At 48.4% G+C, this 14,039-nt stretch overlaps 1 protein-coding gene across 3 annotated transcripts in view; it reads left to right on the forward strand.

Annotated features, from left to right (window-relative positions):
• Positions 1-14,039, forward strand: part of LOC102010861 (chromosome unknown open reading frame, human C1orf94) — a 36,982-nt gene that overhangs the window by 6,496 nt on the left and 16,447 nt on the right. For all 3 annotated transcript variants that reach the window (XM_005395119.1, XM_005395120.1, XM_005395121.1), the window contains exon 2: positions 11,254-11,942. In XM_005395119.1, the coding sequence (XP_005395176.1) occupies positions 11,254-11,942 (689 nt within the window). The remainder of the gene's footprint in view (positions 1-11,253; positions 11,943-14,039) is intronic.

Genomic DNA, 14,039 nt, shown 5'->3' on the forward strand with positions numbered 1-14,039 from the left:
CCCTGTAGCAGGAGCCATCACTGAAGATCTGTGGAGTATCAAGGTCTATCCCCCTTGAGGGGTTAAACACCCTGAAAGTCTGAGAAAGGCTAGTGGGCTCCCTTTTGTATGAAACGTATCCCCACAACTCTCAATATTTTAGAAATGATTACAGAGACCCTTGGGCCACAGGTTCGAATCCTGAGATCAAGTACTGAAGCAAGTATCCCCTCCCTTGAGCCTCCTGGTACTAAGCCTCAGGCACCCCATAACACTGGCATTAGGGCACCTTATCCTTGCTTGCCAAGTAACCAGTGCATGGCATGTTGCTGGTGGACAGAGACTCAAGACCTCTGGCCCTGCCCTCCTGTGGCCCCTTGCACATCCTGTCAACCTCCTTTTGTCATGGCTTTTGACTCCTTGGCATCTACCTTGTTCCTTTTCTGCCACTGTCTCGTTCTGAGACATTTGGTCCCTTTCCTTCTATGATGTCCTCCACTTTATGCCAGTTCCATCTTCCTGAAGTACGTCAACAGCACTGCTTAAGCATCTTCCCTGGCTCTCCATCATCCTGACGCCTTGGTCTGATCTTCAGGAGTCTCTGGAATGGCCCTGTCTGTATCTCTAGAGGCACAACTAGCTGGGCTGCTTCTGTGAACTGGAGTGAGCTACCACCCAGTGCACACGGCCTTGCTCAGGTTACTGGACTTCAGGGGTGCCTTTTTCTCTATCTCTGTTGAACTCCTAGCTATTCCTAGAGACCCAACGTAAGTGCATTGCCTTCTGAATGTTTCACTGCTCTCTCCATCTTCTTTTTAAATTTAAATAAGCAATGATGTCCTGCCTGTCTTTTAACATCAACTCAGATAATAAAAAATAAGGAGACAGAGGCATTCTAATCCTGGCACACTGCCTAGCTGCAACCAAGTTTCTCAAACTGTGTACATTCTATTTTCCTCATCTGAAAATCAGGAAAATCAGTAACTACCTTAAAGGGCTACTGGTGGCTACTGGGATAATGTACACAAAGCCCACACAGCACCTGGGATAAGATCGACTCCATATGTGTGATCATCATTATCACCATCACCGTCATCATGATTACCACTGTCACCATCATCACCATCACTGCTTTCATCACCATGATCATTATCACCATCATTATCACCACCACCATCACCACCATTACTATCATTGCCATCACCCTCATCACCATCATCACCATCATCATCACCACCACCACTATTACCGTTGTCATCACCACTGTTACCATCATCGCCACCATCACACTATTATCATCACCAAAATCACCATCACCATCATCAGTACCATTATCATTGTTGTTATTATTAAGGGTACAACAACAGAACAAGAATGATATGGTGAGAGGAGATTTTATATATCAGGAAAACCTTAGGAATATTAGGCTAGGGACAGCCTTTTGCTTTGAGATTCTTGGCATCCAGGACAAAAAGAGAAAATATAACAGTTGGTTTTCATAACTCATGTAATATAATCTAAGGAGAGAAAGCAGAAGAGATTGTCACAGCAGACAAACACTTTCTGGTTCTGAGGATCTCCTATCTTTATGTGAGGGTGGCAATTGGGTTGAAACAAACACTTACATTGCCGTTGGCCAGTGGAGAAGTTACAACAGCCCAGAACGCCTGCCAGCTCATGTGGGCATGGGACTGCTGCTGAGGTGATGGTCATCTGGCACACGGTGTGCACTGCCATGTGGCAACACCTCTTCCCTCTGCCAGAACTACAGCTCCTTAAGGGCAAGGACTGTCTTACTCATCGTCTCCCCAGTGTCCGGCCGAGTTCCTGGCACTTGGTGACTCTGCAGTGTATATGAATGAATGAGGAAGTGAGTGATGGATGAGCCATTAAAATGCCACCCTAAGGAGGCTGAGGCCCAGAGGTGGCCAGGATCCAAACAAAGGGTCATAGCCATCAGAGAAAACACTGAGGGACATAGGGACAGAATATCAATAAGCCAAGACATTGCAGAGTTTTTTCTTCTTAAGCTGCAAAAAAGGTAGCTAACATTTTCTTAAGCAGCTTGTATGTGCCAGGCTCTATATTATGATTTTTCTGTCTTATTTATTACCTTAGCAATCCTCCTAGCAGATGGTCTATTATGTAACTATTTTATACATGAAGAAGGTGAGACTTACAGAAGGGAGACAATTTAACCAGTGTCATTCAGGGAGGGACAGAGTACTGGAAAGAGTCTCATTCAAGGCCTGAGCTCTGCGAGACACCAGGAACCCTTTAGAATAGCCTTCCATGTCTGCTTAACACTGGGTGCCGTGAATGGTGAAGATGTATCATGATTAACACCCCACTTTCCGTGTCCCCCTTTGTAATTTAATTTTATGATTTTGGGAGCCATGTCGCAGGTTGTGGGAGGCTTCAGAGATGGGCCACCAGTGGTTTGGTTTAATCCCCTTTTTAATATCTTTGTTGCAACGTTCTTTCCAATTCAGCTCCCAAGTCACATTAAAAAAATACCTCTTCCTTAGGGTAAGCCTTCCCTTATTAAACAGATTCAAATGAAAAGTTTTAAAGATAATTTGAACAATAAGAATCACTCTGTAGCTCCCAGCCGAAGCTCCTTTATTGCTGTGTTTATTCCCCAGTATTTCCTGTCTCATTCCCCAGCTCACTGAATCCCTCATCCCCCATACCCAGCCCTCCCAGTCTTGGCTCAGCTCAATATCTGCCCCCCAGGGAGAATCAGTGGGGTGAGGCTTTGGGGAAGGGTATCTCACAAATGCCAAAGTGCCTTCTAAGGCTGTTCCACTATCCCAGGCAGAGAATTGCTGCCTGCCCCAACAGGCAGTGATTTTCCTTCTGCAAAGCACTCAGAAGGAAATTCACACCTGCTGGGGAGCCTCCAAGTGCAACAGGGCAATGGCAAACACATGGACAGGCAGTGAGGGGTGAGGGAGGAGCAACAGGGAGAAACTGGCCAAAGTGGGCCCTATATTTTTCCAGGGACACCTAGGAATCTGCATTTGAAACAAGGACACAAACCACGCTTACCCATCTGTGTGGAAGCTTTTCCTGCTTTACAGGTCACAGATGAGGAATCTGGGGCTTGAAAGACAGTTGTGGGGCACAGCTTTGTGTTTCAAACAACAAGGAAGGAAGGAAGGGAGGAAGAAAGGAAGGAAGGAATGAAGGAAGGAAAGAAGGAAGGGAGGAAAGAAGGAAGGGAGGAAGGAAGGAAGGAAGGAAGGGAGGAAGGAAGGAAGGAGAGACTGAGCTTTAATGAGTTCTACAGGGACATTTAAAAAAAAGGAATCTGCTATGTGTGAAGAGCTTTGCTAAGGTATTAGATGAACACAAAGTCCAGGCTTGGCATTGTGGGAGCTAAGTGATATCACAGGGTTGCCTCCTTTAACCCGGGGTGGGTGTCACCAGCCCATCACAAATTAGCAGATGTAGAGACTCAGGTCACAGCGACTTGCCCAACTTCACACCTTTAGAAAGCAGGGCTCTGGGCTATAAACTGCACCAGCCAGCAGGACTGCAAAGCCTACAGCCAGGCTAGCTCTCCTGCATCACGCTGTCTCTGTCAGCCCCGCTAACATTTGCATAGCGCTCCTTACAATTTACCAAGCGCTTTCACATTCATCATCTCACTTAATCCTCACAGAGGCCTGGAGAAGGGAGGAGGGCTGGGGGCAGGGAAGATGAAGCTTTCCCAAGGCCCTCCTAAGAGCACCACGAGCTCCTCATCAGAGAACTCCGAGCCAACAGAGCTCAGCCTATTTCCAGGTACCTCTGGGACACAACTTTCAAGATGGCTGCAGAATCTGCAGCTTCTCTCAGCAACTCCCTTGACCTCCAGACTGAGAGAAATGGTCCAGGTCTCTTAGGTGGTGATGGGTGGAGCTCATCTCCCTTTCCTGTTGTCTTTCCTTTCTGCTGGTTTCCAAGCAAGAAGGCTATGGTGGTGAGTGTGTGTGCATAGGTGAACATGTATGCATCTGTGTGTGTGTGTGTGTGTGTGTGCAACTCTGGGTGTTTTCATGAATGTGGGGCTTTTGTTTAGTTTTTTTGAGGCAAGTTCTCACTTATGTATATTCCAAGCTGGAGTTGAATTCACTATGCAACTCAGGCTGGCCTCAAACTCATGGTGATCCTCTTTGGTCTCCTGAGCGCTAGGGTTCCAAGTATGTACCACCAAGCCTGCCAATTGTGGGGTTTGTGGATAGAAACATATGCATGCATGGCTGTGTGTGTCCATGTGTGTGTATGGCTGGGTGTGTGCATGTGTTCACTGAGTATGTGTGAATGGCTTAGGTGTGTGTGTGCACATGTATGTGTGTAAGTATGTGTATAGCTGTTGTGTTGTCCATGGACTGTAGGGTATGTGTGCATGGCTGTGGTGTCTGTGGGGAGAAACCCCAGCAGTTCAATGTGTGCTAGATCTGGAGCTCAGGAAAACAGAGGAAGGCAGGAGGTGGCTTTGACAGAGCTGGCTGCCCTCTTCCCTTCCACACTGATTAGGGGTCACCCTGGGTGCTGTGATATATGCACCAGGGGAATTGAAAGTATGCTCCTGATTTCAAGGTAGGCAGGAAAACCTAGAACCGTCCATTATCCTGAGCCCGAGTCAGGGTGAATGATCCCTGGGGAAGATGCAGGGTGCAAACCAGAGCCTCTGCCTGCCCCAGGAGGGTCTCTCTCTCTCTCTTTTTCTCCATGAGAAGGGCAATACAAAGGACCTCTTCGGGGCTGGGGATTTAGCTCAGTGGCAAAAGCGCCTGCCTGGCAAGCACAAGGTCGTGAGTTCGGTTCCCGGTACTGGAGAAAAACCACAAAAAAAAAAAAAAAAAAACAAAAAAACAAAGGACCTCTTAGGCTCTGGGAAGTTGGTGTCCCACCCCTCATTCACTGCCATGTCTCCAGTTTCTGGTTTGGATACCTGCTTGTCCTCTGAGCTCTGCCTTCTGCTGCTGCTTTGACCTCCTGCTCGCTGGCAGATCCCTGGTGGGCCTGCTTCCTCCCTGAATTCAGGCTCTGAGTAAGGAAGTGAGTTGCAGAAGTTCACAAGATCAGGAAGGACAGAACTGGGGTGCAAGCCAGGTCTCCTGGCTACAATGCCTCAGCTGTGTTCCTTTTTTGACTGCTTTGGGGAGTGTGGGGTAATGGCTAAGTGCAGAGGTTTGGGAGCCATGCAGACCCGGGATCCAATCCTGCTCCTACTGACCCTCTGGGGTAAACTGAACAACTCTTTTAACCTTCCTAAGTCTCAGTTCCTTCTCTGCAAATTGGAAATGAAGATGCTCCCTGCTCCTCATGGTTGTGATGGGGATGCATGGCAACTATAAGACCCAGCGCCTGATAGAGTCATTGAAGACACTAGCTCAGCCCTCTGTCTACCAACTATTCCTCCTAAACTGCTCGCTGGGAGAAGCACCCCTCGTCCGTTGGATCTGGAAGCTGATGTTTGCTTGCTTAAATGTTTCCTATAGCTCCCTTGGCCTTAACAAAAAATTCCTTGGCATAACCTTCAAGGTCTGGCAGTTTCTGACTTCTGCCTTATCTCTGACTTCGTTGCATACCCTACCCTTCAGAGCATAGCTCCCACCAACACCCTGAGCTCTTCCCCATCTCAGGATCTTTGCGCATGTGGTCCTTGTGTCTGGAAACCTTTTCCTCACATCCTCCACTTGGCTAAACGCTTCTCTGATCCTTCAGCATTTCATTCTTGGCTTGTGGAGCAGGATAGCTCAGTGGTTAAGAGAGGGGTGTCTGAGCTACATTGTCTCAGTTTACCTTTTTTATCCTTGGTCATCTTTTAGCCTTAAAGAAATTACCTAACTTTTCTGTCATTTGATGCCTTTGTTTTTAAAACTGGGACAGTTACTTCTACATATGTCAGTTAGCATTTCATATATAACAAACCACTCTGAAGCTGTAGTAGCTCAGAAGTAAACTCTGTAGTTAGCCCCCATTTTGTTAGTAAGATGGCTTGGGCTGGGTTCAGCTGGGTGGTTCTGGTGTGGACTGGGTTTGGTTAAACTTGACTCATGCTCATTTGTGCATCTGCAGTCAACTATTGGTGGTATCACCTTGGAGTTTTCCTTCCTCTGTGTGTTGTCTTCCAGTAGACTAGCTTGGGCTTGTTCACGTGGAGACTCTTAGTCCCAAAAGAGGTAAGAGGTTAAGCCTTAGCTCCCAAGCACATTTCAAGTCTCTGCTCTTTACTGAATCAAGAACACAAGTAACTACCGAAGGGTACGCAGACAGGAAGGTGTGATTAAGATGCGAGTTTTGCATGTAGAGGGCTCAGCTTGCATGTAATAAATGCTAACTCTTATTACTATTTTGTGAAAGAGAACCTATATCTTAGAGTGGGTCTTAGCTGCTTGCTAAAGGTCTGGCCACCATGAGGTGGGGGGCTTTGAATCTAGTTCCTGCTTCCATCTAGAGACTGACCTTTTGACTATGCTATGCTGCCCCAACCGTGCAGACACATGGAGAAGTCAGGCTCTACCCCAAAGTCATGAGATCAGTCTGCAGATGGATCACATTTCAAGCCAGGGTCTGTGTGACTCCAGAACTTTCACCTCACTTCAGTCTTTAGTCAACCACGTGGCCAGCAAACTCGGCCTCCGTACTGTGTTTATCACTGGTCTAAAGCACCAGAGCTGGAAGAAAATACTTGTTTTGGTGTCCTCCACCACCATTCACAATTTTCTGCTTGCATTTTTTCTGTCGTTTGGCTCAGATGAATAGCAGTTTTTATCTTTGCTCTGTGTTATCATGTACACAAAACTGTAGCTGGGGGAGCTAGCAGCATGTTTGCTTAGTCTTTATTCTGGGAAGGGGTGCCAGCCAGTCAATAGCCTTTATTTTTTTACACAACTCTGTACACTGCAAACGCCGAAATAATGCACAGCATTTGAGTACAAAGCCACCATCAGACACCTATCATTTCTGAAGGTGGGCGAAGCAGAGGTGGCGGCACGGAGCTGGAGCCAGGGATTCTGACTTGCTTCCTTTGTTGGGAGCCCAGGAGTTGGATTGTACCTCCTCGATGATTCATTGGATAGATTTTATGGTTTTTATCAACTAAAAGGATAAAGCAAACAGCACAGGAAAGGTGCCAAGACGGGGAAAATTCCTCAAGGAAAAAAACTGTTAAAGATAAATCCCAGAAATGTAGGCTTCATATTGAACTCAGCAACATTGTGGGGGTGCATGGGATGCTTGCTGTGAGCCCCAAAGTGACTGCTCAGAGTCAGTGTGAGTTTTGAGTGGAGTCTGCCATAGGACTGTCTTGCAAAGGCTGAGAGTTCTTAGAACCAGGCCAACCAGAATGGTTAGGGTCACCTGATCAACTCCCGGGGATGCCAGGCCAGAGGTGGGATAAGAGGTGGAAATCCAGTAAATGGAAGCAAAGCCAGGTTGCAGCTAATGGGAGGAACTGGAGTAGTCTTTGGCCTGGGAGAGGAACAGGAGTATGTGCCTGGGTGATAGACAAGGGTAGAGGCAAATGAGGCCATTCATTTGTTGATTCAGCAAACACTCTTGAGCTGGAATTATGTGCCAAACCCTGCTATAGGCTGGGAGGCCTTTGTGGTGAACCAGGTAGAATCCCTGCCTTCCTGGAGAGTATGTTGTTATGGGGAATAACGATATAAAAATGGTACAATACTCTCTGATAGTGATGAATACTGTGAATGAAGAAAATAAACATACTGATGGTACTTGGTAAGTAGGAGAGGGACATTTTTCTAAAGCTTGGGTGGTAAAGACCTCTTTGAGAATATGACACTTGACTCAAGGCCTAAATGATAAGCCAGTTATGGGACAATCTGAGGATGGAGCTGAGAAGCATTTCATAGGAAGTGCAAAGGTCCTGAGGCTGGAATGATCTTGGCATTTCAAGGAGTAAATGAAAGCTGTGTGGCTGGGAGAAGAGGGAGATGGGACCAACTTTTGTAGTGTCCCAGGGATCATAAAGGAGTTTGGGTTTTATCCTATGTGCAAAGAACATCCACAAGAGGATTTTAAGCAGGTGAATGGTTTGATCTGAGTTCTAAGAGTGCCTTAGTTCTGTGGGTATGTAGTTTTCTGGAACAAATAAGGACAAGCAAATTTTATTTCCTTGGAGATGGAGGAGACAAGGGAGGGGAGACACTGGGTCAGGAGTTTCTAACTACATGGTGAATCTTGATTGCACAGGAGGGAATGTTTGATAAAAGCTCTCATGGAAGAATGGAGAAGGGATGATAAGTACTCTATGGACTTATTCCCCCAAAGTGTTGATCCGGGATTACTGTCAGGCTGGGAGGAGGGTCTCCAGCGCTGTCCTCACGGCACTGCCCCAGGCTCTCTCCTATTCAACATTTCAGTCTGTAAATTGGCGGAGGACTCAGAAGACACTCTCATCAGGCATGCAGCTGACACCGAGCTGTCAGGGACAGCTAATGCCATGGATGACAGGCTCGAGATTCACTGTGATGATCCTCCACTGGCTGGAGTGATGGGATGAGAGCAGCAATATCCCTGATTGCATTGAGATTGGGGAACGGAGCCCAACCAGGGGGCCAGGGGAACTTGCCGGAGAACTCTTTCCAGAAAAGCGGAGCCTGGGCTGGGGGCAGAGGAGTGAAGGAAGACAGCTGGACCAGCCCTCACACAGTCTTCCTCTCTAGCACAGTAACAAGGTCCTCAACCTTTCAGGATCACTGTTCCTATCTGTGAAGTGGGGATGATACTACTTGCTGCCTTGAGGCATGCAGAGGATCGAATGTGAGTGTGGACACAGATGCCTGGCTTCTGTTTGGCCATGGTGGATTAATGAAAATTGGTGCCTGGGGGTGGGCTTCTAGGAGCATACGGAGGGCTCACAGCCAGGGTGCTGCTTCTAGGGATACTAGCTTTCTAAGAGAACCTGTGATGTGTCCGGAGAATGACCAGGGTGATTGGATTCTGAAAGCCATGTCCCCGAGAGCCACTATGAATTCACAATAGAGAGAAGGAGGTGATTACAACTGGGAGGACAAGAGTGTTTTCTCAGCCCACAAGGGCTGAGAGTGGAAGCAGAGAAGGTGCCTTCATTGCTCCAGGTGCCAGCAGCGGTGCGGTGTGGGGGAGCTGTACAGAGGTGATACGGGCATGTCATAGCTGAGATCTAACCACCAATAATAACATTATAGTAATTATGCCGTGAATGTTTCTCGAGGGCTTACTATGAGCCAGGCTTCTGCTAAGTATTTTGCATAATTTATCTCAGAGCATCCTCACAGTCTCGCCTTGAGAGGTAGGTGTTATCCCACTCGACAGATGAGAAATACAAAGCTTAAGTGGCGGCTACTGAGGGGCAGCACCGGGATTCACACTCAGCACCCACTGGATCCTCTCTGCCTGGCTACTGGTTTCAGAGTGGTAGAGTCTGAGAAGGGACACACCTGGGGTATTTTTGGTAGCAGGAACTCAAGGCCCCATGCATATTTTAGAAGCTGTTTTTCTGCTCTTTGGAGCTGGTACGTTAAAGGATTCAGCTGTGAACATTTTGTGTGTGTGTGTGTGTGTGTGTGTGTGTGTGTGTGTGTGCGCATGTGTGCTTGTGTGTGTATATGTGTAAAATTTTTATTTTTTAAAAATGGCCAGGCGTAGTGGTACAGGCCTATAATCCAAGCTACTTGAGAGGCTGAGGCAGGAGAATCACAAGTTCAAGGCCAGCACGTGCAACTTAGCAAGAAAGTGTCTCAAAATAAAAAATAAAAAAAGCTGGAAATTCAACTTAATAGTAGGGCACTTGCCTACCATGTTCTAGGCATTGATTCCCACTACTCTAAACAAAACAAAAACCAAACAAAACCCAAACAACCAAGCAAAAAACAGAAACCAAACATAGACAAAAGCAGAGTGAATAGTGTACAGTGATCCCATATGTCTAGCTCCAGTTTTTACTATGATCAGTGTCTGCAACATGCAACAAATCTCATTTCAGCTGTTAGGTCCCTGTCCTTTCTCTCCTGCTACTGGATTAATTTTAAAGAAAACTCCAGACGTTGTTTTATCCAGAAATACTTTGGCACACATCTCAGAGATAAGGACTCCCTTTGGCTGCTGTTGGAAAATAACCACAATACTATTGCTACAGTTTTTAAAAAATTAACAAATTGTAGTGAGTCTTTCTAATCCAGAAAAGTAACTGGCACCTAGCTTGCTTTGTAAGGTCTTGGGGGTGGGAGGGGAGGCAGAAATGAGTCCTTCCAGTGCTAAATGCCTGGGACTGAGACCCACCTGTTCCCTTTGAGGAGGAGGAGGAAAGAGAGGAAGGAAGAAAGAGATCTGAAACTTGGGGCCATGGATCAGCAACCTCTCGGTCCTGATTGCTCCCAGGAGCACAGCAGTGTGAGTAGGGCCTATTTATAGCCCTAAGTCTAGACAAGGGAAGAAGTCAAAAGGAGGGAAGTAAGTGAGAGGGCAGAGGAGAGGGAGAGGAGGAAAGCAAAAATCAAGAGCAGGACCAGGTCTTGTAACATACACAGCCTGGGGGCCCCTCCAGGAGCTTGACCCCCATCCATGTCAGCTAATGCTCACAGCCCACATGCGCTGAGCGGGCTCACATGTGCTTACCTCCCACATTCGCCTAGACATCCCACAGGCAGCGTCATACCCCTTGCCCAGGAAGGATCCTGAAGTACTCGGGCCTGGTATGACATAGGGAGTGGTGCCCAGCTTCAAGCTCAGTCTGTTTGAATAGCGCCAGCTTGCTCCTGGCAGTACTCTGCCTCCATCCCCAGGAGGTGGCCATAGGGCTGAGGCCAGGAGGTTCAGTTGCCTTGGCGGACACATACTTTATGTATTATTGGCACAGCGTTCTGTACCAGCCTGTGCCCTAGGACCCCTGGGCTTTGACAGAAACCAGCAGCTATAGGCCTCATTCAGGGACAGAGGAAGACTTTAGGTTTGTAGTTATGCTCATTCTGATGGACTGTCACCTGTGGGGGCCACCCCCTAGTTCTGTGTGGCAACATGTGACTCCTGTGCCTTCCTGGTTCTGTCCAGGTGCATGAGGGTGCTGTCATGCCCCATGGGGTGGTGCTGAGCTCCGTGGTGAGTTCACAAAGTGTTTGCTTTTGCTTCCTCAAAGGAAGCAGCAGATCTTCCTCATCAGGAAAGTAGTTTTCATCAAGCGTGCCTCCACCCCCTGTCCTGGGGCACATGTCCTGCAGCAGAGCCTCCCTGGGGGAGTAGGCACTAACACTGCTTGTCTCTCTGACTTGTTTGCAGAGCCCTGGAGCTCAGCAGGGGAAGAGATGAGATTTCCCTCCTGGTGGAGCAGGAATTCTTGAGCCTCACGAAGGAGCACCTCATCCTGGTCCAAGAGAGCTCAGAGGAGATGGAGGCTGCTGGCGATGATACCCAGGGGACCAGAGAGCTGGCTTCTTGTGTTCTTGCACCTTTCCTGGTGGCAAGCAGCAGCGAGTGCGCAGGAGCCTCTCTCACTCCTGGCGACAGGCTTCAGGAGCAGAGGGTGGCCATGTCCATTATTGGCAGCCGGCAGAACTGCGATTCTGCCATGTCTACGGTAACAGGCATCCTGCGTGCTGCCAAGATCAGGAATGCCAAGGGGACCGAGGACGGGGGCCACAGCCTGGCTGACTGCAACTCGGAGATCAGTAAACTCTTGGCCCAGTTCCCGCTGAAGTCCACGGAAATGTCCAAAGCCCCTGACAACAAGATGGTGCTGGAGGAGACAAAGGTCATCAAGGACTTCTTGCAGAACAGTATTTTCAGTGGCTCTGGACCCAGAGAGCCCACAGGGCTAGGCCCATTCATGCTCCTGCCTCCTCCACCTCCTCCGGCACCCCCAGACAAGTTCTCTGAGCTCCCTGCCCAGAAGAGGCAGCTTCCAGTGTTTGCCAAGATCTGTTCCAAGGCTGAAACTGACCACGCCGTGGAGGGGCATCACTTGATGGGTGAGTGGGGCTGGGAGCCGGCAGAGAGCACCCTACAAGGAGGAGAGCCTCCCAGGAAGCCAAGCAGGGCTGCAGTGCACACACAAAGTATCCTTGTGCAAAGCAGGACAAAGCAGCCTCTCTGGCAGGCACAGGCTTCCAGGTGCAGGGTATCCTTGGCCTCCTCTGCTGGACACACACGGGCAAGGCATGTTGTGCAAGCAGGTGCAGAGGCCCCAATCCCCACCAATTTGAGAGAGATAAGCACCCTGCAGTGGAGCCTGTAGTGACTGGCCCAGCTTCGGACTCCACTAGGTATCCAGAGCATACCGAAGGGTCTGGGTGACACTGCAGCATGGCAGCTTTCAGAGGGACAGGAGAGGGATATGATTGGCTCCTGATGGAGACATCTGCTCTGGCCATGAGGCCTATCCTTTCCTGATGGGGCAGGAAGGGAATGCATAAGTTATGCAGGCACAGGGGCTCAGGCAAGTGCCTTCCTATCCCCTAATTGAGGAGTCCACATCCTTCTCAGAAAATGCAGTCACCCCCAACCTCAAACCACCCCCCACACCCCAGGGTTCTTCTTTTTGTTCTGATCTCACCACTCAGACTGGATGGTTCCATGGAGACAAATGGATGGCAGTGGCATTCACCCACAGTCAGCAGTCACCAGGGGAGTAGATCATATTCATGCCAACCAAAAGAAGAATGACTCTCAAACTGTGTGCATGGATGGGCAACCAAGAGAAGCTTGTATCCAAAAGGCCCCAATCCATCTCCCTGAGAAAACAAAAACAAGGTCACCTTCAAGAATATCCTGTATTCTGGAGCACTTTAGGGAGCCCAGGGAATTGGAGTCAGGGACAGCAAGCTGGAGCTAGTATTGGGTAGGCCTGGCGGAGCCACCTGGGATGATGGGTTGGCAGTGGGAGAGGACTAAGCCCTTGCCTAGGGGCAGGGACCTTCCTCCTATTCATCCTGGAGGGACCTAAGGATACCTCTATGCTGGGTGGGGCTGCTGGACTAGATGTGGTCCTGCCAACCCAGACTCCCCACCATTTGTGTCTGTGCACAAACATGTGTGCAAAGGTGTGCCAGAGGAAACATTGCCAGAGTGAGTATATTTGTTAGAAAATGCACGAGTGGTACATCTGCATGTGTCTGTATGTATATGGTTGTTGGCCCATGTGTCTGTCATGGATTTGATGGTATGAACGAGGGAGAGAAGAGTCAGGCAGGAATGTGCGTGCATGTGTGTGTGTGTGTGTGTGTGTGTGTGTGTCTATGCACATTCCCATGCCTTGGACTTAGAGGAGGGAGTGCTATAGATGTCTATGGGACTATAGGTATGTGAGAGAAGTTGCAGGTGTGTATGTCTCTGGGGAACAGACTATTATTAGTTGCCATGTTATTTCAGCACACTAGCTAGGGGCTAAACTCAGCAACTAGAGAAAATCTTGGAAGAGACTCTAGGGACATGTTTTGCTAAAATTGTCATTGTCTCCTAAATTGGCCCAGACTAGAGCAGCTCTTTCCTTTGTTGCGATAGTGCTCGGACAGGCTCAGTCTCAGCAAGATCAGGCCCAAACACCTCACTGGGTTAGGGGTCCACGAACTGGTAGGATCAAGTCCACTCCAAGCAGGCAGCACTGAGGCCCAAGTCCTCTGATTTGGCCATGACCAGGGTTTCCAGGTGCCTGAAGTGTGTCCGGCACTGTGCACAGCTATTCAACGGGCGGGTGACTTTCATGGCCAACCTCGGTGGAAACTTCAGAGACCACCGCGAAAGGGAAGGAGTGAAGGAGGATGGGGGTACAGGGCCCCTCAACTATATATACATTTCAAGACCCCCCTCAGATACCAAAATCTGCAGGTGCTCAAATCCTTACGTAAAATGGCATATAACCAGAGCACATCCTCCTACATACTTACCTCCTACATACTTTAAATCATCTCTAGATTAACTATGATGCCTAATACAATGTAAATGTTATGTAAATAGTTGTTTTACTGCATTGTTCATGGAATCATGACAAGAAAAATGTCTGTACATGTTCAGTAAAGGTGTGATTTCTTCAGAACATTTTTCATCCATTCTTACACACACACACTTAA

Source organism: Chinchilla lanigera, unplaced genomic scaffold, assembly GCF_000276665.1.
Source record: "Chinchilla lanigera isolate Chin_1 unplaced genomic scaffold, ChiLan1.0 scaffold00051, whole genome shotgun sequence".
NCBI lineage: Eukaryota > Metazoa > Chordata > Mammalia > Rodentia > Chinchillidae > Chinchilla > Chinchilla lanigera.